Raw genomic sequence first — 25,689 nt, forward strand, 5'->3', positions numbered from 1 at the left:
AGATGGTGGTGCACAAGCCAGAATTACTGTTACGTGTTTTGGAAAAAATGTGCCAATGGTGGAACTAGTGTCTGTCGGCAGTGGGTTTATCACCTGCTAGAGGAAAGGCAGGGAAAGAGAAAAAACCCTGAAGCGATGAAAGAGTCTTAGGAGGGTTACCAGAAACTCTGGAACCAGATGAGTTGAGGGTCACGGTGCTGAAATAGGACCAGAAATCGGGATGCTCTCCACAAACAAACTGGATACTCATCTTCAGGCAGTGAAGATATACAGTTAAAAAGACTTAGCTCCGAGAAATAGGAAAAGTGCGTGCAAAGCTGAGCTATGGCCCATGGAGAGCATCGGTGACACTTGTGCAGATACCACCCAGCAACGGGGACCCATGCCGGGCTGCCAGCACAGAGCACAGCTGCCCCATGAACCAGCCTCCCCTGTTCACCCCTACCCTGGTCACAGGAGCCCCAGGGTCCCCACAGGGGAAACCCAAAGGCTCATTTCCCCTGGTCTGACCCCCTGCAAAGACCTAATGGGAGGAAGGAGGCAGGCAGAGAATAAATCAGCAGTGTGTCCTAATGCTGAATGCCACCGTCCCTGCTGGGTACAAGGGGCACATCCCAAAACACCACCAGCCGGTTTAGGAGGATGCTGCAGACTGTTGTATCAGCCTCCAAACTCTCAGAATCCTTGGCAGTACTCTGTAGTCAGGGGTGCAGTGTGCAACTGGAAACGGCACTGAATTCGATCAGAGGAGCAAGAGGGTCTCTTCCAAACACACTCCAAGACGAAAGCTCCTGCTGATGTCACCCAGATAAGCGGACTGAAACATTCTTCGGTTAGTAGATGGAACAGCTCAAGTTTTCTGTACCAAATGATAGAGCCACTTAAAGGCAAAAACTGGACTCAGTTTTCCACTTTGAGTCCCATGGTATATATGCAGTGGCCCCCATGGGGAGAGCCAGCACTGGGATTTAAGGGTAACATAGATGAGGTTAAGGGAGCCCTTCTGCAATACCCAGGCTCTGTTTTAGAGTGAATAAATCAGTGATTTCTATTACTAGCCCATTATGCCGGTATGATTTGCAAGCAATAAAGCCTTATTTTTGTTAAACTTCTTTTATTTCTATGCACTTTTCTTTAAGGGAAAATTCCCAGTTCCCTGCAAATGCGTTCCTCCTTTTCTGCCTGGTTCTCTCCCCATGTCCTTTCTTTAATTGATTGTCCATTCTGTTTTGATTTCTATACCCTGGGAGCTACTTTCATTTAGACAAAGCTAACATAATTGAAGACTAAAAGTGGCACCTTCTTTTTCTGCCAGCAAGAAAGTTTTGCTTTATGAAGACCACCTGATTCACTTCTCAGACTTCCCACGCCAGCTGCCCTGCCAACTGCTCCAACAGACAGTGCAGTTGCTTTTGTGTTAGCAAGTACCAGGTGAGATGGAAGCTTTGAAAATGAAAAAGGGTCAATAAAGAAGCATAAATCAAAGGTGTACTCAGGACTTCCATGTCTTCGTTATTTTCCTAGAGGCACACTGGCTTTTACAGACCAAGTGATTCATCATTTTACTTCTCTGGACAAAGTTTTAAGAGTGTTAAAACACTAGCGCTTCTAGCTTGCTGCAAGTGGATGTCAAAGGTGAGCCGTGACAGAGCCTGGGCTGGTTGTCGGACCCTCCGAGGCACCATCATGGCAGGAGAGAGACCTGGACCCTCCTTGCTCCAGATATTGGGGTACCAACGTTGAAAATGGACCCGAAAAGCTACCAGGCAGGGGAAGAAAAAGAAGTCAATTCAAGGTGATTAAATGCCAACGTGTGGTTACAGGCAGTGGGCTGAATTCTGTAAAGGCCCTGACTGAGGAGGGATGCAGGGGAAGTGTAGCACTAGAGACTTGCCCCCCTCTTCCGCTCTTTTCCTTTTTCACTATTGTATTTCCTTCTCTACAATTAATTTGAAAAAGGCCACTGAACAAAAAGTTGCCAGCCCTGGAAAGGAGCATGTTTTACTTTTCCCAAGGGTACCTCTCCTTCAGTGGCTGCACGAAGGACTAACACAAATAAAGGCTTCGCAGTTATATTACTCTCAGCAATGAGTAAGTAAATGCTAAACTTAGGTCAAACTTAGGAACTGCCATTTGTACTAAAATACTTATGTCAGAGACAAGATTTTAGAGAGCTCAATCTAGGCTGCTGAAAACCTTCAGATTGTTTCAGAAGCACTTCTCACAAACCTGTGGGAGCTGCTGGGCTTTAATTAGACCGAAAAATCCAGTTACAGGCATTTAGATTAGCTTTAAGGATAACTGTAATTTAAGGAGAAGGATGTGTATGGGCCATGATTTTGCTTTCATTTGTTTAACAACACAAAAGGAAAGAGAAGCACTTGTGCAAACTGCCCAGCTCTCAAGTCTCTTTATAGTGCAGTACATTTTTCTAATTTGCAATGATAATCACAAACTCATAAAAATACATCTGTTGACCCAGACAGATTGTAACTGTTGCTTTGATGCCTGGATTGCTCTTTTTCCATTTTATTGCTTCCATTTTCCTCATACAGACCACAAAACCAGTTTAACTGATAAGATACGTCTCTTAGATCGTTTTAATACTATGGTTTTAATACTCAAGCTTAGTAAAAAAAAATTAGATTTAAAAGAGAAGAAAGCAGGCAGGCTGAGGCCACCCTGTCTATTCACAAGAATATTATTTTTCTTTACAAAGACGATTGCACAACACAGTATCAATAATTATTACTTAAGGCTGTGGCACTACTAAACTGTAGTGTAACAGAGGAGGAAGATGCTCTGACTGCCGGAGCTGGAGAGGAGACATGCCCTGAATGCCCTGTGCGGAGTCCCGGGAGATGCATCGTCCCTGGCTAAGCGAGACCACAGTAACTTTAAACAGTGCAAGACCTAACAAAAGGCCGTGTAATTCCACATGAGGGTCCCCGCAGCTCCGCTTTCCATCAATAGTTTGAAAACCACGCAGAGTATTCAAGCCATAAGGAGGACCATTGCTTTTAGGGACTTACATAGTAGCACAACAGTGTTTTCTGCTTGGATCGAATAAAGATCCAATACAAATTCCCAATGGTTTTTGATGGCTACTGAACATGTTTTTCTGGAATTACCTCTCCTACCCACAAACGTACAAGAACAGGTATTGGAGACGCCTGAGGCCATAGGGATGGCTTTTTGTGTACGAAAAGGATGCCAATATATCCTAGAGGAGACGCTACTCCAGTTAAATACCTTAAATACTTTGAGTCTGGAAGAACAAATGGTTTGTGTTGACCAAAGCCCAAGAAGTCTGTATTTTCTTCATAGCTGTTCCTAGTTTGTTTCTGGCTTTTCTTTTAAAAAAGTAATTTTGCAAAATTGGTACTTTGGCATAGTACCTATTTGATAGCTTCCCATCTGCTTGCCCAATTTATATCCACTGAATTTGCTAACAAAATCAAGTTTTTATTGCTAGCCACATTGCACAGCTTATATAGCTGTGGGAAAATGGGCTGTACTCAATTTCTCCTTACGCTTCATCAACCACAGTGTGTGCTGACGCCGATTCTTTACTGCCAGCAGCAGGGACATATGGTGCAGCAGGCTACAGGTTGCCCTTCAGATGTGCTGCACAACACAGAGGTAGATTTATTTGCTCTGCTGAGGGTCAAAGTAAGTGTAGAGATGACCAGAGGAAAATGGCTATTGACTGCAGATATTTTACAGTTCGTCTTCTAGATTACACTTATCTTCAAATCTTGTGGTGGCCTAATCCACAAACTAAAATAAGTTACACTTAGCGGAAGTCTCTTTGGGGATAGCAAGGACGAAAAGCACAAGCAAAGATAGCAGGCAGCAACAGGAGATGAACAGAAACACCTGATACTAAAGGTAAGCCTCTTTAATGGCTCTCTAGCAACCCCATCCCTTTCCCCTTCCACAGCCACAATCTTTCACCGCTTCCACTGCGCCCAGAAGAGGCCCTTGTCTCCCCCAAAATGAGCTAAATGGAGGAAGTCAGGACAGCAGAAAATTAGTCATTTATGTGTCAGATTGGTTTCCAGTGAAACCCACTTGCTGCAGAAAGCCCCAGCTGAGCTGGGGAGGGCACAGGAACAGATGGCCCAGGGCGAGGCGAGAGCAGAACTGTAACATTTAGCATCCGTCAGCCATTAGTCATGCTTTGTGCGACACGGGGGAAAAAAATAAACCCACTAGCTGTGCTAGCAAAGACCCACATGTAGGTCTTTATGATAAAAGAGTAGTAGGTTCGCTCGTTACACAGGGTGGTGAGACAAACAGCCTCAACTCCACGTCCACCCTGGATGGGATTTCCTTTGGCGGTGGGGGGAGCCAGTGCAGTTCCCCAGCTCCCCTCTGCACCTCCCACGTCATTTTCTTTGTGCGAGTCAGTTTTCAGCCACGTCAGCTCCCCACCAGGTTTCACTGTGCAGCCGTTCAAACCCTCACGTCAGCACAAGGAAGGAGACAGCAGAGAGACAGGGTGACCCCCGCCTGGGCGATGCCCCACTGAAGAGTGACTTGAGCAGGCAACGGAGGAGCAGGGTTCCTCCTTCACTCTAAAACAACAAGGAAACAGGGTTGTCTTTAGAGGATTCTTCAATGCGTAGCCACCAGAGTTTTAAGTTGTAAAACCCAATAAAAACTAGATCCTCACAAAATTATGCTTCTTCCCACAGCTGTAGCCTCACCCCATTTTTAATCACTTCAATTCTGAAGCACAGGAAGGCAGGCTGCGCAGACCCGCAAGACAATACTAAGACTACTGAACACATTTAGAAAGCTTTTGGTGTACAAGCAAGACAACACATTTAAAACAAGAAAAAAAAAATCCCACCAACTAAAAAAATCCAACCCCACCAAAACCAAACAGATTCACAATGGAAGTGGAAGGCTGTTCCTGCAGGCTTTCGGATGAGGGACCTGATCATGGATGCAAAGGGGCTTGTAATCAACAACAGACACAGCCTCTCACAGGCCTATGAAGTGTTTTCCAGCATGAGTTTAAAGGATTATAGAAATTTTAGGTACAGATGTCCTGCATAAACAATTTAATTCATTTACTCGAAGGTACAGTGTAAAATAAGACTGCTATGCAATATATTCCAAAATGACTGCAGGTACTGCCCACAAGTAGCCCTTAGCTGGAGAATACTATTAATTGGCACCAACTGTTCCAATATAATTACAACCATTATGCCTATCAGTTGACTAATTTAATTTAGTTTTCACATCTGCAAAGCAGTAAGTCTGTTGCCTACCTTAACATAGGCAGCAAATTCTTTCATACACAGCTCAGGTGAAGTCCTCTGAGGACAAGGCGCAGGATCCTGCTTTACAACCCAGAGCACAAAGGAAAAGCGGAGCTTTTCCACATTTTCATCTCTGCCTTCATTTCACTGCCTGACTACTCACCCCCTTCTGAAAGGACAAGGAGAAAAGTCAAGTCAGCTTTAACACCCTTACGCTGTGATTTTCACAGCTTTCAACCAAACGTTAAAGGTTATCTTGAGGTTTGCTTCTTCTGGAGTAAAACAGCCATTTCCTAGTTGCTCATCAAGGCCCCAACTGCCCCAAATTTACGAAAAATGCCTTTTTTGTTTTCCCTGTGTCTCAATTAGGGGGATGGCTTTGTTTTCTCCAATCCTCCTTCCATTCAGAGAAGCACCTCCTAGCAGGGAAGAAGGTTTTAGGAAAAAGACTATGGTGGACTGCTATAGACATCGAATACAGTGCTGACCAACAAAATTCACATGCAACGTAGCAAAGCGTGGACTTCTGTTAAAAAAACCCACCAAGTTCTGGTTTGGTGGGTTTTTTTTGGGGGGTGGTGGGGTTTTTTTGGTTGGGGTTGGGTTTTTTTTTGTTTTATAGAGGTGACTCTTGTATACCAACGCAGGTGTTCCCAACAAACAATAGCAATGGATCCTATGACAAAAATACATTGGTAAAGCAAAACTGGTAAATCCAAGGTAAACACCCATTATAGACCACATCAAAAAGAGGAGAAAGAAAGCAGGATTAATCAGTGTGAATATATTCAAGAACACTCTTTCTAGACAATCTTCCTGTATTAAAAAGAAACCAATTATACTTGCAAGTAGCTTGCAGAAAATTTTAATAATTTGCCAAATATACAGCTATTAGAATTACCCTAAATATCACTTATAATTAAGTTACAAAAGTTGGTAGATAGCATAGTACAATGTTCTATAAAATAAACACATGTAATATTAACAATACCCCCTGCAGTCCAATAATGGCAAAAAATAACAAATGACATTACAAACACATACAAATTAGAGGAGATCGAGTGATGGCTTTAGACACTTGAATCAAAGAAACCGAGACCAGACTAGACACATTCACCCATCAGGCATAATTAATGTAGAATTTTAGGTTTTAAAAACAATTAAGAACACAGCATCAGGTGCAATTTCACATGCTTTCATTTATCTTCCAGTACAGTTCCCAGAGTATTAAAGTGCCTGCGTGCGCTCTAGTTTCACTTATAGTCAGGTGCAACACACATCATATTTGGAAGTTACTTCATAGGTCACTTTTTAAAAATAACTAGTTTAAATCGTGTACATTGGTTCAAATAAGGTTGTTTTAAAGTACCTTTGTTCTGACTATTTGCTGTTGAATGTCATATAATAAACAAACTCAACTCCAAATACATGGCGCCCATCTCCACTAAAGACTACAGTAGAAGATACTTCTTGAAGTCTTTTCTGCCATACAATCCTTAGCTTTTCTCATTTTTTTCCCCTTTCAAACACTGCTCAAACAGTTACATTTGCCCTTCGGATGCCAACCCCCGCAGCTTTCGTTTATAGATTGCCGTGACCACGGGAAAACAAGCAGTATTCGTCCTGTGGCTATGGAGAGGAATGTACTTCACCGCCAACAGCCTGCAACAGCCTGTTGCAACTCAATGAATACATATTCTCCCTGTGAGATACCTGAAGACTTGCAGCCTTTGGATCCTACCTGTAGCCATCATCTGCACTGCAGAACTGATCAGATGTCCTACTCGGGGCTCCTTATGAACTTTCACCGCTTCCCGCTATGATACCTTCTTATACCCAAACCTCAATATCCATTGCAGTAGGAAAAGGAAAGCTTCAGGCAGCTTGGCTGGCACTCACCTCGCCCCCAAAATGTCCTCTTCAAAACACAGATAAAAGAAGTTTCATAAAACCTACGATCCAGTCTCCCATCGAAACATGCTCTTTACTAACATCTCACTCCTCCTCTTCCATGGGAAAGAGTGCAAAACGGAAATTGCTTTTCCCATAGTAATTGCATTTCCCACAATACCTGCACTTTAAGAGCCGTTGTGCGGCATCGGTTTTTTAGGAAATAAAAGTTTCACTTTAAATCATTCCACAACAATGCTACAGAAGGTTACCAGTGGCAAGGGCCGAAGAAGGCACTCAGGAGGAAAGCTTACTTGGAGGAAAAAAAAAATATATTAGCAGGGCGGATGAACAATTAATCATAACTTTAAACAGCAGATGTGGATGCGAGTCTCTATTCTTCCACTGTCTTCCTATACTTGATAGTACTTCACATCATGAAGTCAGCCAACAATGACAAGGATTTTAAGTCCAGGCTGTAAACACCCCCACCTGACAGGACCAGCGCAGGTGATGCCTTCCCTTCGCCGCTGCTGCCCTTACATGCAAGAAGGCCCATTTTAAACACTGCGGAATCCAGACTCAGATCAGCAGGAGCTCTCTGCAGGTGAGGAAGTTTTTCTAGGGCTCTAGACATACAATACGTGAACATTACTTAAAATATCATGTGCACTGAAGCATTTCAAGAATGTATGCAGTCTGCTAATCAAACTAAAGGGAATTAGTTATTTCCTAATCTACTGAGTACTTTATAAGTTCTCCACGGAACTGTAGGGTTATGGACGAGAACAGCCCGACTATGCGCTACAGCAGAAAAAAACCCAATGGAAAACAGTACAAGTTTCATGGGAATCACAACTATACGTAAAGTCTCCAGTTTAGTTCATAAAATAATTTGATTAAAATATTTTAAACATCTCATAATGGTATAATAATTTTCAATGTAGGTTATGCAACAAATTTCACCCATATCCAAAAATACCATATATGTAAATGCTTTTTTATAAAACTTTATACAATTCAAGCTCTCATTAAGTCAGCCTATACACAATTCTCGCAATCACCTAGGTAGAAAGTCTTCAGAAAAGTATATTCCCAGAGAGTACATGAACAACAATGCTTCCCTTTTGGCAATCGATTCTGCTAAATCAAACTCTTATTGCTTAAAATCAAACCAGCCGGGTTTCATCAACGACAACAGCACTCAGATATACCACAGCAGTCTGGGGAGGGGACCTGCTTCTAGTTTTGTTGGACAGAAAAACGTAAGCACCTTGCCACCATTTCTGTAAAGATTTCCACCTAAGTGTCGCCTGTCCTGTACGCTTCCTACAGAGAACAAGAGAGGCATCACTGGGAGGAAGGGAGATCGATGACAATGCATACGTTTAGTAACCAGTGTCTCCCTCTGTGGTTTCTAATTAATCCTGTAATCTGTTTAATGATTTCTGTGAATACATCTCCAACTATAACTGAAAACCATCTGGTCAGATACAGGACGCTACGAACACCAAATCTAAAATGTGCAAGAACGATGTGAATATAATGCCTTTGTAGGCTTAAATTCACAGCTGGTACTATGCCAAAACACCTCTACAGCAAGCTTTATTTACACAACTTCCAATTAAAAATACTGTTATCTCTCAAGCTACATTTTAAATTATCATCCATAATAACTACTGGTAAAAAAACCATGATAAAATTATTTTATTTTTTTAAATTCAAAATATTCTGACAGTTTAACAATATTCCAGGTGCATTACAAACACTGCCATAGTCAACACAACAATCAATACTTAAAGAGCATTCAAACACTGAAGACTTATATCTTAAAGCAGAGACAGGAGAATGCGCTTATACTAAGAGCATACAGATCATTTTTCCAATAACTGACTTCTTTGAGACAGATGCCTGATTTCTCCGGCACAAAATGGATTAAAATCCAGAAGAGATGAATTACAGAGGACATAAACTCAGATGTATAAATGTTTCCCCCCGTATTTTCTATAAAACATTGTGAATTTATCATACAAGGCCACTACCAGCCTAGACTACTCTAGTGTTGACTATTTACGGGATAGAACAACAAAATCGTAACAGAGAAACCAGCATCAAAGCAAACAAACCCACAAACTCTTTCTAGAATATGGCTTAAATTAGTTCACAGAGAGTTGGGAATATATTAACTAGATGATGCAATGGAAATGGCAGGTAGGAAAAAAAAAATACTTTCTCTTCCCGATATTTTCCCCTCAGTTTTCACCATAATTTGCATAAAATTGTCGACAAAATGATACTGCCCCTCCTGCGTGCGTCTTTTCCCATGCTTCAAAAGCATTATGTTACTAACAGATCTGTTTCATTCTTGAATGTATTTGCCAATATTAGCTCTAAAGTTTAAACAATGTAGTTCTACACATAATACCCTGTTTTTTTCCCAATTAACCCAGGTCCTCAAAGAGCTAAAATTTCAGCATTATTTAAAACAGCGTATTTGCCTGAAAAAGTATTTATCTCTTTCCGATATAGAAAACAGATGTCAAATTGAGACCTTGCAAAGACATGTACACAAATGAGTGCATAGTGCAGAACGCCATACAGAGAGAGCAGCAAGGCCACGGTGTCACACTAAGTCCACATGTAAAAGATGTATGTTTCCAATGACCAAATCCGTTCTAAAAAGTTTTACTTCTGGGGCTTGCTTAAAGCATTAAAATCTTGCTCTATGGATGGCAAGACTCCTCCGTCCCGACTTTTCGTATAGCTGACCATATAGGTGTGGTAGGACAGCCACGTACACAGCATAGAGAAGAGACACACCAAAAACGCTTTGGATTCGGAATATCTGAGATCAGTATGATGTATGAAAGCTTTAATTTTTCCTGTGGAAAAGAAGGACGTGGGCCAACTTTCAAACTACACAGCTTGCCTGTGAGTCATTAAAAGAAAAAAAGAGAGCCGGCTTTAGCCCAGGGTAAGAGAGCCACAACTCCGCTGCGACAAACGGAGGTACGTCTGGTTGCTCCGGGGCTGAACTGGATCTTCGCAGTGAAGGGTCCTTCACCTGTATTGCTTGTCGGTTCCAGTCGGTGCTCCCCAGCAGTGGAAACGTGAAACGTTTGTTGCAAAAATAGAAGCCTGCTTACTCAAAATGCTTTGTTTCCCCATTCAATTAGTTTGCTTTTAAAAGCAATGTTTTGGGAGAAGGGCCATCAGAACAAAGGAGTGAGGCATTTCCCTTAGTCACAACATCAGCAAGCCATTAACAGATTGACTTAATCTCCCAAACCAAATTAGCTCCTGAAACATCTCGCGTTTGCATTCTTTTACTCTTCCTTAGGCACAAACAGTTTCTCTAGCAGTTGTGCAGTTTAAGCCTGTTAGGATATTTTACTCCAGCATTTTCTTAGCACCTCAACACAAATTACCTTGTAGCTTGTCTGCTGTGAACATTGGCTACGGACAACCGCCAAGAGGGGAAGCGCCCACACCAGTGTTGAAATAATGGCAGTATCGTCCCGTGACGTTGAAAAGCGCTTTTTGATACACTGGCTTCCAGGTTAGACTACCGACTCAAAATGGGATTTCTCTCCAAGTAGGGTTAACTCCAGTTATTTAAACGCAGTAAACACAAGAGGGCAGTACTGAGGACATCAATCCTGCACTTTATATAGTTTTCAGTCCATTTTCTAAAAATCTGTTAACGGAGGTACGGCTCAGTGTCAAGGCTAAGTGGGCAAATGTTATCTACGCTAAAGTCGTTATGGGAACTAACATAACCCTTGCTTATTGTACAACTGTACTCCTTGGATGTAAGCCAACCAGATACATTTCATCCTAATTTACCTATCCTGCTTAATCTCAAGTATCTTCATCCTTTCACACTCCCTAATTAACTACCAATTATTTTCCTGAGTGAGATTATAAAAAGTTAAACCCTTCTACCAAAAGTACAAAGACAAATAAAATATAGAACAATACAAACCCAGTTATACAGCATTGCAAGTGCAGAAATTCTTCATGTTGTTGCTCTTCTTTATCATTGGCCCCCAGTAAAAACCATAGCAAAGAATTTAATTATCCAAAATATTTTGAAGTACTGTGATTAAATTCTTCAGACCATAAATGTAGCCCTCATCCTTTGTGTTGCTAGGAAACACATGAGCAAAATCTATCATTCGGACTTCTACGTTTGCGCTTTCCTTGATCTCTGCTGGCATGTGACAGAAAACTTTTTCCAGTTGGGGTATAACGTTTCCGTTCAGATGCTCCTGTGCAATGCACGTGCTGCTTTTCCACACGTTGTCTTGCTCCAAGTTTTCAACTTTTAGTGAGAGCTGACTGTGGTGCCTCTTAGAGTATGCTTTTTTGTGAAGTGCATAAAATTTGGACAAGCCTTTACTTACAGAAGCTTCAATTTTTCCATTCTCTGTAGAATTTATTACATGAATATTATTATTATACTCCAGTATGTCTCCACCTGATAACAGTCCTTTGGGCACTCCTCTCTTCTCCGCCAAGGTGACATCACTCAACCGCACGGTCGTTGCCTGACATGAACCTTCATAAACAAACAGTAATGAGCTTGCATAAAAGTTGAGTTGCTTCTGGCCCTCAAACCACTCCAAAATTTTTTCAATCTTCTGAATGCTGGCAGCTATTGCATCTTTTCTCAAGCAGTACCCATTGTGGAAAAACTTTGAGATGCCTGAAAGAAACAAGACACATTTGGGGATTATTTTCACCTCTGAAAAGAAATCAAACATTTTTCATTTCTTTCAGGATGACAATAGTTCTTGATTTGAAGAAACAGACAGTATTCACATAGTTTCCTTTCAGGCAGTCGCTAATTAAATCAGAAGTGAACCAAGGAACTCTGATGCCTTCATTCACCTCACCTGGGCAAGGCCAGCTGTATAATACTACAGGTCAGGCTTGGATTGTAAATAAAATTAACTAATTGATATACCAATCAAACAGTAGATGAACATGGTTCCTGCTCCCCATGTCATTTTAGCAAGCACCTGGACAGTTCTGGGCAGGGGCCCATTACATTCTCCAGGGATGAAGCAGCTCAAGCAGCTCTTCATCATGAGTGACAGAGCTGACAAGTTAGTGCCAGCTCTACAGAGGGGTGTGGTTGTGCATGTGTCCTCCTGTCTCTGTGGGGGACAGATGAACAGACGTCAATTAATAACTAGTCCAAAATAGTTATCACCACCAAACAGACACACGATGGTAGCATTTTTGTTCATTCTCAACGTAGAGCAACATACAGATTGACTTCAACCGAGAAGGTCACTTTAACTGAAAGGTGCATTTACATTTCTAACACAAAAGACAGGATATATTCACAGAAGACAACTAGAGATAAAAAAAATGTATGTACTATAAAAACATTTAATACTTCTAGAAGTTTTCTACTTCATTATAGTCTCAAAGCTGCAAAGAAATTGAGTTCTACGACTATCACCCCCTTAGTAGTAGTAAAAGACGACAAGGAAATTGCTATAGACTACACCGCTGTTAAAGCCAAGCGCAAACTTAATTTAGTATGGACAGGTAGTTCAAATGATACAGAAAACTGCTAAAGACCCATCTGGCAAGAGGAGAAAAAGGGACTTTTAAAACGGGAACACACAGACTACTTTTTCCATACACTTCTATAAGTAAGTAAATAAATGAAAAATATCCAAGAGCACCAAACTCTGACACACACATTCCCTTACCGTCCTTTACTGTTTCCTTTGTCAAGCTCCTTCCATAGTGCTGGTTTTGCGTCTCATAGCTGTCAGAAGACACATGGTAAACCTGCAGGAAACAAGGAGGTAACTCCACTTATTTTGAACAGCTGATATTTCTGCAGAGCTACAAGACAGGCTACAAAACATTTTATCCCTCACATAGATTTAAGTTACTTGCAGCAGTCAGCACTGCCCTCCAGTGCTCTGATCTGCAAAATCCTTCCCCTTCACATCTTGGGGTCTAAGCTACAGCTTTCCTGCACCTGAAAGACATCATTACATTGGCAAAAAGCAACATACCCATTATGGGAAAACATTTTATATGGCACCTGCCTTGCAAATCAACGCTACGACTTGAAACTTTCATACTCCTACCCATGTTACTATGAATATTCAATCAGTAAAACGTAACAAGCTCCAAATTCAATGCAATTACGTTGCAGTTCTTAAAACCATAGGAATAGAAAGCACAGCAGCAAAACAGTAAGAAATACTATGATGTGATCAGGAAAACCCAGCTCCACGAGACCCATCTGACACTATAATTGTTGGCACAAATGAGGTTATACTAAATAAATGACAGCAGTCGAGTGAAAGCTCAGGTCCAGCACTGATAGCGGTACATCAGCTCTCGCCTGAAAGGGAGGCAACTCATAGGGGTACAGTTTTGTCCATATCAGGAATTGTACAAGCTTTATAACTTAATTCAAAAATGTTTTACGTAGAGACACATTTTTTTTCCTCTAACTGAAATAATTTCCATAGTAGAAACGTGCCAGCCAGCCAGGCCCAAGTATAATTTGTTTATGAGAGTGCAGACAATTCTTATTTGCAGAAATAATGGTGTTACCGAGCAGGCAGCTGTCTCTGGCAGAAACTCTGCGCTTGGCACTTGTTCAGACCACCCAACCCTGCAGCACCCATCCTGGCTGCAGCACTCTGCCCTCCCTTCACCCGCCCTAAAAAAAGGGGGATCCCACGTAAAGCAAGTCGGGGCGCACCAGTGAGGCGCCTGCCCCTGATCCCTCCTTTGGGGGCTTTTTTCTTGCTGTAGCCCACAGAGAAAGTCCAGGACAGTGAAACATAAGCGCATAAAAAGGAGTGGTACCTGAGCAATAATTAAAAAAAAAAAAAATTCCATTTCTATAGCAGGCCCCCCCCCCCCCCCCCAAACCTCTCTCCTCCATCCAAACCACGATGAACACAATATGCAAACACAGGTCCGTAACTCCCGCTTCGCAAAGTAGCTGGGAAGAAAAGTCTCAAACAGCTCTTATTTTGACAAAAAAAAAGTAATTAAATTCAGGGTCCCCAATGAGCTTAAACCATAGCGTGTGGAAACTGTTTTCAGTCATCAGCCATGAATTTAAGGGGCAGTAAATAATTCTGGTTATACCAAAGTAGTAAGTTGTAAGCCTGGATGTTTAAACTCACTTGGTAGCAGACACTTCCCACTGTTACAATTCCTATCTCCATTGTTATGATAGTTACAGAAACCGAGGCCCTGATAGCTGCAAATTGCAGAAAAGCACAGCAGAGGTGAGTTAGTCTAAAACAGCATCTGACAAGTGTGATTCTGGTTTCACAAAGAAATCATTTTTCACCACTTTCCACCCACCCCACCCCCAAAGCATATAAAAGAGGTACAGCATACAAGGAATTAACCCAAAGATTACTTATGTAAATACTGAAAGTAACTTTGATACCTGAAAAAACATACAAAAAATTTCAAAAACATTTTAAATTTAAAGAACCACAAGCCAAAGGTAATTAAATAAAGCAAGAATAAAAAAAAAATCTATTGCTTAGGAAGAGGATCAGGAGTCTGATGACTACATCTAAGTTTTCACTAGCTGTCTCTTCATTTTAATAATATTAAACCTTCTTGTTTAGTCGGTCTAGAGGCAGCTTCCTCCAAACACCAGCACTGCAGCACACTCCTGAACGAATAATCTTGTTTACCAGAACCTCATCTCTTCCCCCGTAGGAGCTAACAGTTTTTGTGACATGGGCACTTGCTCAAAAATGCTGATTAAGATCTGCAAGCTCATTTTGTTTTCCAAAGAAATGCTGGAGCAGCACATAAGCTCCCTGGGCTTCTGAGCTGGGTTTCCCATGAAGCCACCCTACCCTTTCTCATAATTTGCACAAAACCATTCCCCCCAAATGGCTTTCTATATAGTTTAAAAATCCCCGAGCAGATGTGCGTGTTGTGCATTAACAGTGCGTTTTTAACTACACAAAATGGTCGACGACAGACTACCAAGTCCCACACGCATACCAGCAGTGTAAGATATATATTTAACTATCCGGTGAACAAGCAAAGACTCGGAACACCCTTGGTTACCAATGGGCTTGGCTGCAGACAATAGCGTTAAAGGGCAACATATATAGGTAATCATGAAAGTATTCTCCATGTTAGCCAACAAGCTGCCTCGTAATACTGCTTCAAGCCTTTTCTCAACTGCAAGGAAGTGACTATTTGAAACATTCCTGGAAAACCTCAACCAAATCCAAATACATTAAGCCCCACACTGAAAGCAGAGAAACAGAAAACCAAGTTCAAACAGAAATAACCTTTCACCAGTTCTTGCTCCACCCTCACCTACCCCGCTCCCAAAACACAGGGCTGGCTGTGCTGCAGCAGCCAAAAATCAGTGTCCTAGTCTACGGACCTCTTGCTTCACCGTGCTTTTGTTCATGCCGTCACCGCTACTGATCTACTACTAACCCTTCCCAAAAGGAATATTTGCCTTTGAACCAACCTTTTTGTGTATCCCTGTTGTTGCAGCTGTCTGTACTAGCCCATTTCTGTCCAAACCATGACAAGTCAAATAAGTCAAACCTGTAACCTTAACAAAGGCCAAGAAATAATTAGACAGGAAAATCTCATTTCTTGTCCACCTGCCGCAGCACATTACGTGTTTGCTCTGTATTTGCAAGGAGTTTCCCTGTGTAAGTGCAAGGCAAAGAAAACTCCTTATACAAGCTGCAAAACATTGCCTGCAAGAAAACTCCTGCTTCATCGGTGATTTTTATACGTTCTTACCACAGAAGACCAGAGCTGTTTTGGCTGACAATATGGAGGCTGCTCCTCGTGCCTACAAGTAGCTCCTATTCCATGAGGTTTCTGTATAAACAGAACTGGAATCCAGCATGCTAACAGGTTTTTTTAATTGGTAGTAGTAGGGACTCTGTATGGGCAGCACATAAAAAAAATCCAGATGATTAACTGTCAACGGAAATCATCTTTGGACTTTCTCAACCTGCACTTGGCTTTTGTCTCCCCACGAGGTGTAAGTTATTGCTGCTTGCATACGCACACATATTTTTGTACCCTTTTTTCAATTACAGTTAGTTTATCTGACGTTCTTGAACTGAGGGAAACCTTGAGCCAACATAAAAAGTCGGTCCAGTGTGGTCTCTAAAAAAGCGCAACCCTTGCACATCTCAACAGCGAGATACACAGTTTGGAAACTTTGCAAGTACAGCTTTAGGACATTAAGCTGAAGACCGGATTGAGGAAAACAAATATCAAATGTTATGTAATGTTATTTATGGTAATTCAGTATCAACTTCCATGGCGAGGCAGAAAAATACACACACTGTTCAAATACTTACCTGCAGCAACTCCCTAACTTCCAGAAAGTATAATTTAAATACATATTAAGACTAGCCTGTTTGGTAGAGATACTACTAGCACAAATAAAAATCTCTATTAAATAATTTGCAGATCTCTTCCACATCTGCAAAAAATATTAACTAATCCGTATCACTGAAACCGGGAAAAAAAGCTCTTTTGAGCAGGCTCATACAGTATTACAAAGGGGTACCTGCAGAGCGAAGGCTAACTCGATTGCACGCATGATATGGATTCTGTGCCGCTGACGTTCCCATGCAATAGCCGGTGCCTGGGAAGCAGTTCCCAGCGGAGCTGCCAGTGCCTGTCCCTGCTCCCCTGCGAGGGCAGCCTGGGACCTGCTCTTCTAACCAAGGACACGGAGATGAGCCACACATGCTTTGATGCCAAGACATCCAGACTTCAAAGGGCTGAGCCGTCCACCCCTCGTATTTTTTCCGTAAATATACGTAACAGTCACCCCTATTTTTACACTCAAAAAGGTAAAAGCTAGCGTTTAAGTATTACGCAGAGTTTTCTGTGTACAGCAAGGCACCTCTGCGCTCGTAACTGGCGTCTGAAGGTCAGTACCCAGCCTGCTGCCAAAACTGGAGCCGAGCTGGAAGCAGGGAGCACGCGGGCAGCACCCCAGCTAACCCGAGGACATCCAACTTCATCATCAGCCCACCACCTTCACAGGGGGCAACTCCAGCGCCTGGCTGAGACCCACACCCACAACTGGGGACCTTCTGCCTGGACCTCACCATCGTCCCTATATAAACGTATAGGTTTCCTTCATGTCTATAGAACCCACGTTTCTCTGCAGTCCTCTGATCTCAGGGACTGATCCTGCCACAGTGGCAGACTAACACTGCGTTTTAACCAGCCTTATTTTTTTCTTTTTCCAAAAGAAAGTAAAACAAGGATTTGAAGAAAAAAATAACAAAAGGAGAAAATTTTTAAAATACATTCTCTTATTTGATACTACTGCTTTCTAGTAATGCTGTAACACTAATACTGCTGCTGACAGCATGCCCATTTCTCGAAATCCATTTATCTAAACACCTCCCTCCCTTTTTTGTTTTTAAAAAAACCCCAAAACAGTACGTTGTTGTTGCTAGACCACAAGTGATGAAAGTACACACATCCCTGCCTGCTGCTGGCTTGAAATTTCAGCACAGGAAGGATGCATCCCTGCTCCCCTGTTTCTAAGACTATACACTTACATATTATTCTATCCGTTTTGCTTCTTTGTTCTTCTGGTATTTGACAGAGTGCTTTATATGATGAAGTACACCACAAAATGCTCTGACAAGCAATATAAAGTTTTAGGAAGGTCCTTAGATAAGTAAGTTGTAGAATGAAATAACATTGAAACTAATGCTGTGAAAAAGCAGGCTAGTAATCTCCTAAATAAAAGCAATGACAACACTGCAGTTAAAGCATGAATCACTTTAAAAATAGCTTAATACATAATATTGGACTCCCAGAACTTCCACAGAGCATCTCATTAGAATAAATTTCTTTTATGCCTCCTTTTTACATAACGGGGCGGGGGGGAAGAGGCCATCTCTCATCTTATCATCAGCTTTTTCCTGACATACAGGAAATCTTACAAGGACACAAGCAGACCAGCTGTCATACACATGATGAGTCTTTCGTGTAAAGAAAAATTGCTGGAAAAAATTGCCAGGGTACCCATCTGCTCGAACCCTCCCAAGAGGACGACAGATGAATCTCCCGAACTCTACAAATGAAGTACTTCTGAAACATACCCTTCAATCCACTAGCAGATACCGGACTCTGAGGAATTGCTGCGTTCGGTTCCGCAGCATGGATTCGGCACCCTCAGACTGAGAAACAGATGAGCCGAACTCAGCTGCGAGAACCGGGAAGTGGAGAGAGAAAAGCGGAGGAGGCAGCAGCGCACAGAGGTAACAAAGCCAGCACAGAGGAACCAGCCAGAGCCTTGGTTTACTGCTCGTTTCAACCACTGCAGGCATCTATTTCCAGACTTTCTGGGGGGCTTGCTTGTTGGGAGGTTTTGGGGGTTTTTTTCAGGGCTTTTGGTTGGTTTCTTTGGTTTGCTGTGGGCTTGGGTTTTTTCAGTTTCATGGGGTTTTTTTTTAGTTTTTTTTTGTTTTGTCTTCCTGTTTTCTTAAAACATCAAAGCTTGAATTAGACTTGTACATGTCAAAAACCCGGTTCTGGTCATTTTTTACTGTGGAAGAATATGAACACTAGATGCAGGACTTAATAGCTTTATTATTCCTCCTTTCTTAAACCTTGTTAGTAACACATCAGAGCTTATGAAAATTCCCACGATACCAGAAAGGGTTCATAAAGAACTCATAAAACGGACTCAGCTACAGCCAGTTTTAAAATATCTTGCAGGAGCATGTGCTGTAGATTAGAAAATTCACTTGTAAAAACAGCTTTGATGAGGTATCTGCATGACTGCATGCAATAGTTCATAGGCACAGACAATAAAAGTAAGTGATGGATTATACTAGTAAAGTTACGTAATCACCAGTTTGTGCTTTAAAAACACGTTTCAGAAATACTGTGGACTACGTGATATTGCAATCAAGATGTTCTGGAAGAAAAAACCCGCAGAAATTGGGAATTGTGGATTCTGAACGGATTGCAAATCCGAAATGAGATCGCAATCCACATATTCTGCTTGCATTCAGCAGCAGAAAATACTCTATTTTTAATACTACACACACTGCGAAGATATTTCTTCTATGTCTACTACTGAAACCATACTGCAACTTGTATTTTCACAATTGGAACCGTACGTTAGTTTTCCAACTTATATTTAAACTCTCACTACTTTCACAACAAATCTATGTCCTCATCTGTTAAAGAAAGGAACCCCTCCACTAAATATGAAACCGGGTTTTTAACCAATGTTATTGAAATCACTGTAGTTTCTAAATGCATTTCCATGCATTTATTCTGTCTATTCGGTGCATTAAGATTAATATAGTTTAGCACATGCCAAATGCCAGAACTGTGTACATAAATCAAAGCTCTGCCACATAGGAGAGTTGCTTCTTTTAAGGACAAAACATACATATTTTATATATAAAAACAGATGACTGCTTATTTACTAGTGCATAAAAAAAGCTGTATCGATGGCTTTCGGGGTAAAACCCCCTATAAATAAATTTTGGGGTAAAAAAACCACCTATAACACGTTTTTGCTTGTGTCCCTTCATGACAGCTTGTATGATGCATACTTTAAAAATAACATAACTACATTTTCTATTTTTCCTGGCCCTCTTTCTTGCTCTTCTAAAATAGAAACTTAATAAGCAAGCCCACCTCCATGTTAAAAATAACACTGAATGGAGAGATTAAAAACAAACCCCTCTACTTTCTGAATCGTTTTATACCACGTTCTGCCCAGCAAACACTAGCAACCTTTATCCAGCGCGTTAGCTGTTACAGGCAGTAAATGCCCGTACAGGAGAGTGTCTTAGATTATGGCCAGAATCTTGCAAAAATAAAGCACGCAGACAGGCAGAGAGCACCCCATAATCAAGAGGCGGCAAGCTGAGCAGAGAAAATGCCTCATGAATTTAGACTTTGCTAAGTGTTGCGTGCGGGGAGGAGGAACCTTTTGAATTCTTTTTGGAAAATAACTTCCAACATGCAATTTTGTACCAAAGGCACAAAACAAATCTCATCTAGTTAAACACCGGATGGGAAACTGCAATGCTTGGGGGAGCCATCATGTTACATGCAGTCTGAATTAGGGAATCGAAACAATTTATGCATCGGGATAAAGATACCAATAAACGACGTTAGAAACAATAGTCACAAGCAAAAATACCGTGGAAGCAAGCGTTCATTCCTTTTGCACTGTCATGAAACAAAGGATGTGAAGTACATTGTTCTGCACATGAGATAAGAAAGGTTATGTAATGACATAAGCCAAATCCAGAGCTATAATCTCCAGCCTTCCTTCTCTAAACTGTTTGACTGGTTTTTGACTTGACTCCCACGTTCTCTCTCATAGGCTTACATAATTACTACTCATGACCACTATAATTTATAGCTGTAAAAGCTTATCTCAAGACAAAGTTAAGGCTGAGAGCCTAGGCAATTAAGTACAAAACATTACAGAGATATTAGAATTATTTCAAACAATGGTGCAATCTGTGTGCTGTTGCTATCTAACAGCAAAGGGGAAGCTTATCAAAGTCTTCAGCCATTTATGCTTGTTGATGCAGAGCTTGAGAAGCCCTGGCTTTGTGTATGCAAGAAGGAAAACAAAAACCTCACATCAAAAAGAAAAATATTCCTGTGCCAATCACAGCAGAAAAAAGTACTTTAAATGCATTGCATCAGGAATTGGTTACTGACATCAACATATTTATGTCACTGATCCATACATGTTCTGTACAGCTTTTCTTTACATTGAAGTTTTAGAGTAGCCGATGCACAAATACTGAAACTTCATCTGTCTCCTCACCTAAAATAAGGAAATGTAACAGAGTTAGTACAGACATCTGCAGGGCCTTGTCCGTCTCAAACTAACCTTCAACTGACAGTTGTTCCGCGAGCGTGTAAGCATCAAAGAGGTTTTCTTCTGGTGGAAAGCTTTTTTAAATGCAGAACGTAAGCAGCTATTTATAGCTATGTGCATCACCTCTGAGAGCTAACTTACTCTTCCCTAAATAGAAAAATTACATAAAGATTATTTTTATTTAAAAAACAACAACAAAAAATCAAGATGAAAAATTTGGAGAGGATCCAGCTCATTATTAAATTATTACGAAGACTGCTTCAGTATGTGAATCTCTGATATAAGCCTAAAAGTCAAAAAAATACTTTGGTAATTTGAAGTACCTGCTTTGCCAGAAGAATTAATTGCAACTACATTTAGTTTTAAATAACCATGGTCTGTCCAACCCCCTTTCTTGTATACATGCACAGAACCCAGGCTGCAAACAGATTCCCAGAAGGGACAGGGCCAAGTTAAACACTTGTTGTGAACAGGAGCAGTGTTTTGGAACATATTTCACACAACAGTTGATACCAGTACTACCAACATATTCAGAGAACACTTTATTTACGTAAAACTCAAGAGGATCGTCATTTGCTAGAAAAAACCAGCTGCTGTTATCTGGTGTGGGACAACAGGCCAGAGCGTAAGCTGAATTGGAAAACAAAACAAGTTCTTACCCTCATGCCAAGTACCAAAAAGCCAATCTCTTCCATCAGCGGGTACTTGCTGACCTGCTGCTGTATCTTCTCAGCTGAAGCGTACGGATCGTAACTTTTCTGACCTATTTTTACATCCATTATGCAAGGCTTATTAAACTTACGGGTCACATCTTCCAGTTTTAGATACGTATCTGTTAAAAAGACAAAACTTTCATAAACACGGGGTCAAAGCAAAATAATGATACAGTTTCTGCTGAGCTTCTGTGGAGGAAGGGGAATCACTTAAGGCTTAACATCACGTGAGTTCTTTAAGAATCACATTTGTCTCTGAACACAGACTAAATCACAGTCATTGACACTCACAAATTCTGTCGGCATTAAAGTCTAAATGCCTTATTGCTTAGAAAATGGTATACAATTTAAGTGTGCTAACCTAGCACTCAAACTCAAATTAACTGCCCAGATGAAATTCACGAGTAGCTTTTATTAAGCCGTTAACATACTTCAAACACATTAATAAGCACATACAACTGCAGGTAACTACATGGCTGGTTTTGCAATGGAGATGGTGTTTTCTTTCTCTGTGTGAAAGAGCTAGAATTAAACCAGCCATTTTTCTTTGTGTCATTTTAAAAACAAAACTAACATTTCAGAGTCCTACCCTACAGGGGCCAAAATGCGTCTCATTTTTCTTCTTTTTATCTCACTCCCATCTGTCCTTCTTTCTCATGGCACACCTTTCCGTGAAAACACTCCTCAAGTCCTAGGCTGCCTTTCATCCATTTCCAAAAGTCCCTTTGGGAGGGTGGGTGGACCAAAAAACCCCAAGCCCTTGGAGAGCCTGAAGATTTAAAGGAGTATCTAAAACCTGGTCAAACTGGTTTACGCTCTTCTCCAGCGCAGGTAAGAGACTATTACTGACATGACCCACAGCACCGATTGTCAGAACACAAGAAGAAAACAAACTTCAGTAACTGCTTGACTTGCAGACAGCTCTGCTTGCGGGAAGCTTGCACGGATCTCCAGCCCTTGCCAGGGCACGATACGCACCAAGACACCACACAGCATTAACACATCTCATTCTTCACATCAGCTTCTGCAAACCCACCTGTTATCCGTCACAAACTTCACATTAAAGGTTGTTTTTCTTTCAAGTACAGCCTATTCCATGAGTATATTTCTTTGGCTTTAATGCAATCTGAATACACAAAAACACTGTATTATTGCCCCATTCCTGCAGCATAATCTAAAATGGGATTGCCAAAGAAAGCAAAACCAGATCAAGTCTAAAGAGAGAAGAGGGACAAAGCGCCTTGTTTTGATAGCTGTACAAACAGGTAACAAAACCAGCTAGAGTCAAGATAAAGGGAACAAGCAATGTTCCATTTCTACTTAGCAAGCAGAAACACTTTCTTAAGGAAAAGTAGTGAAAGGGACTTTTATTGCTTTAATAAGTCCTACTTACAGCTTCCATTTTTACACCGTCATGATCGAATATCCCAATTCCCCAAAGTACGTATGTATCAATCTGAAATAGGTTTGATTTAATCCTTTAGATACCTGCTTTATGTATAAATGTATATTGTTAGTGTAAAGTCATTCTCAGGGAATCATGTCACACCAATACACTATTTAAAAAAAAACCCCAGTCTTCTACTAACTCACTGTATCAGCTTGCAGTTCTTGTCAATGTCCTTTGGGCTACAAAATCAATCTAGCTACAGCAAAGAGTTCATTATAGACTATCTCACCCATAAACCAGGTTTGTTAACTACAACTGCAGGGATATCCAAGCTAAAGTAACTCGTACTTAACTTTGAGAAGCCACAGGCAGCAAACATACTCGATATTCGATCACTAGATATCCCCTACGGAGAAGCGGGACAAATACTCTCCCTACCAGGAAGGGTATTCTGTATCACCTGAACTGCAAATACCACTTTTTCCATTCAAAGTTTTTAAACACAGGTTTAATTCAGTCAGGTATTTGCACAGCTTTTGCAGGGCTTTAGGGAACCGCTACTGAATCCAGGGGAGTCCATATAACCTGTTAGCTACCTGTCATTAAAACAAAGATTGTAAAAGATCTAAGCATCATCCGTCACACCCATCCTTCTCGCATATTATGGAAATCACCGTAATCAATAGATTCGTGTTATCACTCTAAAACAATCCAGATGACAACAACTAAATGAAATTCCAGGTTTTCAGTACTTAGCTCTCAAAAGCACTGAGCCAGAGGTACGCCAAGGGAGGTGGGAAAAGAAAGTAAGAAAACCATCTCAGAAAATGGCTGCAGTCTTTCATAACCCAAAGCATTTTGGAGTTGGTGGTGTTGCGAGCACCTCAGGACTCAAACTGTTACAAATACAGAATTATACAAATTGCAAGTTACCATAAATTACACAAATCGTTTAGATACAATATTTTTATATACGATTATCATTTAGGGTTGATAAAGTAATGTAAAACATCTATTTCCATAACCCAGCAAAAAGTGAAACCATAAAAACAACTAGCTTAAAAAGCAGAACTTAAATCTCCCAAACCCTAGCATACTTCCCTTCAGACAACATGCAGGCAAGACAGTCATGCTCTTTCCATCAAAGGCATCTGTAGAGCACCCATGGTTATCCGCTGTCCTCTACTCCACTGGTCCAAATCCCTCTTTTTAAGCATACAGCACCAACGTTGAGCACCTCCAAAATATTTAAAAGTTCTAAGTATCTGTCACTTTTTCATTTCCCATCCATTTCAGATCTGGTAAGCTAGAATACCTCCCTTACTGACCTCCTAAAAATGTAACAATTACTATTTTTTAAAAAATGAAGCGTTGAAGTAACTTAGAGCTAACACTAACCCTGGGAAATACAAATTACTTGGCAAAGCTTGTGAATTATCCAGAAATGACTCATCTCTCTCACAGTTTTTGGAATTATTATTTAAGTCTTCATCCTTAGCTAACTGCTAGCTCAGAATTAAGACTATGTTACACCTGTTCAATGGACACCCCCACTCTCAAAAAGCTTTTTCTCCTTGCGAGGACAGCAATGCCACCACAGATAAAGCCTCACACCAAGTTATTTTTTCTCATGACAGCTTCAGAAAAATGCATCAAGTGTTTACGCTTAGTTTTTCCTGGCACCGTTTGGTTCTTGTTTGCATTGCATTCAAGATCTACGGCTTACTGAAACAGACCCCAAAACCACAGTAACAGAACATATCACAACTTTCAACAGTTACCCCTACAATATCTCAAAGCGTTAAGACTAAGGCAAACAAGGTATCACTGCACTACCTTTTCAAGTCAGGTGCTCTCACGGTCTTTGAGGATCTGACCCCAAGTGTCCTTCTCAAGGTCATCAACAAGTCTGCAGCTGAGCCTAGATAACTAGAGCACTCTCCATCCTCTCCTTGTTTTGTTAAACACAAAACTGCAGATTTTTCAAGAAGTTCGTTTTTTCTAAATTGTGATGTAGTACCCTGCTAACCCAGCGTGCTTCTGAAAATCATGCACTCGCCATCTAAAACCAGGTTAAATTAAAATCCCCTGCAGACAAAAGAGTTCATAAGGATTTTTGTATCTTAGCTTTGGTAGATAATCCTGACTATATATTTCAAGGATTTAAACAAATCATTCCTCAGAGGCTTGCCCTCCCCCTTTCTGTTTTTCAGGGGCAGGGAAGGAGGCAGGAAGATGTGGCTTGACATATTATTTACATATTTTATTACAGTCCCACAGGAGAAAAACCAAAAGACTACCAAAATTCAGCAAGTATGCATGGCATGAACCACTGCAGACTTCAGCACGTACATGCTGATGCATTCAGTCCTCACTGGAATCAGAAGTGACAAAATAACTTGAGGCATCTGATGACTTCTTGTAACTTGCAAGACATCTCTCAAAACATATGAATAAGCAGGGAAAAGCCTCAGTTGCTCCCAGCAACAACAGGAGAAAAGAAAGGTTTGAAGCTGGCTTATA

The 25,689-nt window shown here is 41.0% G+C and overlaps 1 protein-coding gene across 2 annotated transcripts in view; it reads right to left on the reverse strand.

Moving 5' to 3' along the window:
• Positions 1–5,426: 5,426 nt before the first annotated feature.
• Positions 5,427–25,689, reverse strand: part of IPMK (inositol polyphosphate multikinase) — a 44,729-nt gene continuing 24,466 nt past the window's right edge. Inside the window, exons 4-7 of one of the 2 annotated variants that reach the window (XR_009484098.1) lie at positions 21,723–21,895; positions 12,893–12,974; positions 11,149–11,871; positions 5,427–5,442 (exon numbers count right to left, since the gene is read on the reverse strand). Coding sequence is in view for 1 of the 2 variants with exons in the window: in XM_059821271.1 (XP_059677254.1) it covers positions 11,237–11,871; positions 12,893–12,974; positions 21,723–21,895 (890 nt within the window). In the remaining variant the exon portion in view is untranslated. Of the gene's footprint in view, positions 5,443–6,156; positions 11,872–12,892; positions 12,975–21,722; positions 21,896–25,689 lie in introns of those variants that run through there. The other variant, XM_059821271.1, reaches the window with a different exon arrangement.

This window comes from Gavia stellata, chromosome 9, assembly GCF_030936135.1.
Source record: "Gavia stellata isolate bGavSte3 chromosome 9, bGavSte3.hap2, whole genome shotgun sequence".
Lineage (NCBI taxonomy): Eukaryota > Metazoa > Chordata > Aves > Gaviiformes > Gaviidae > Gavia > Gavia stellata.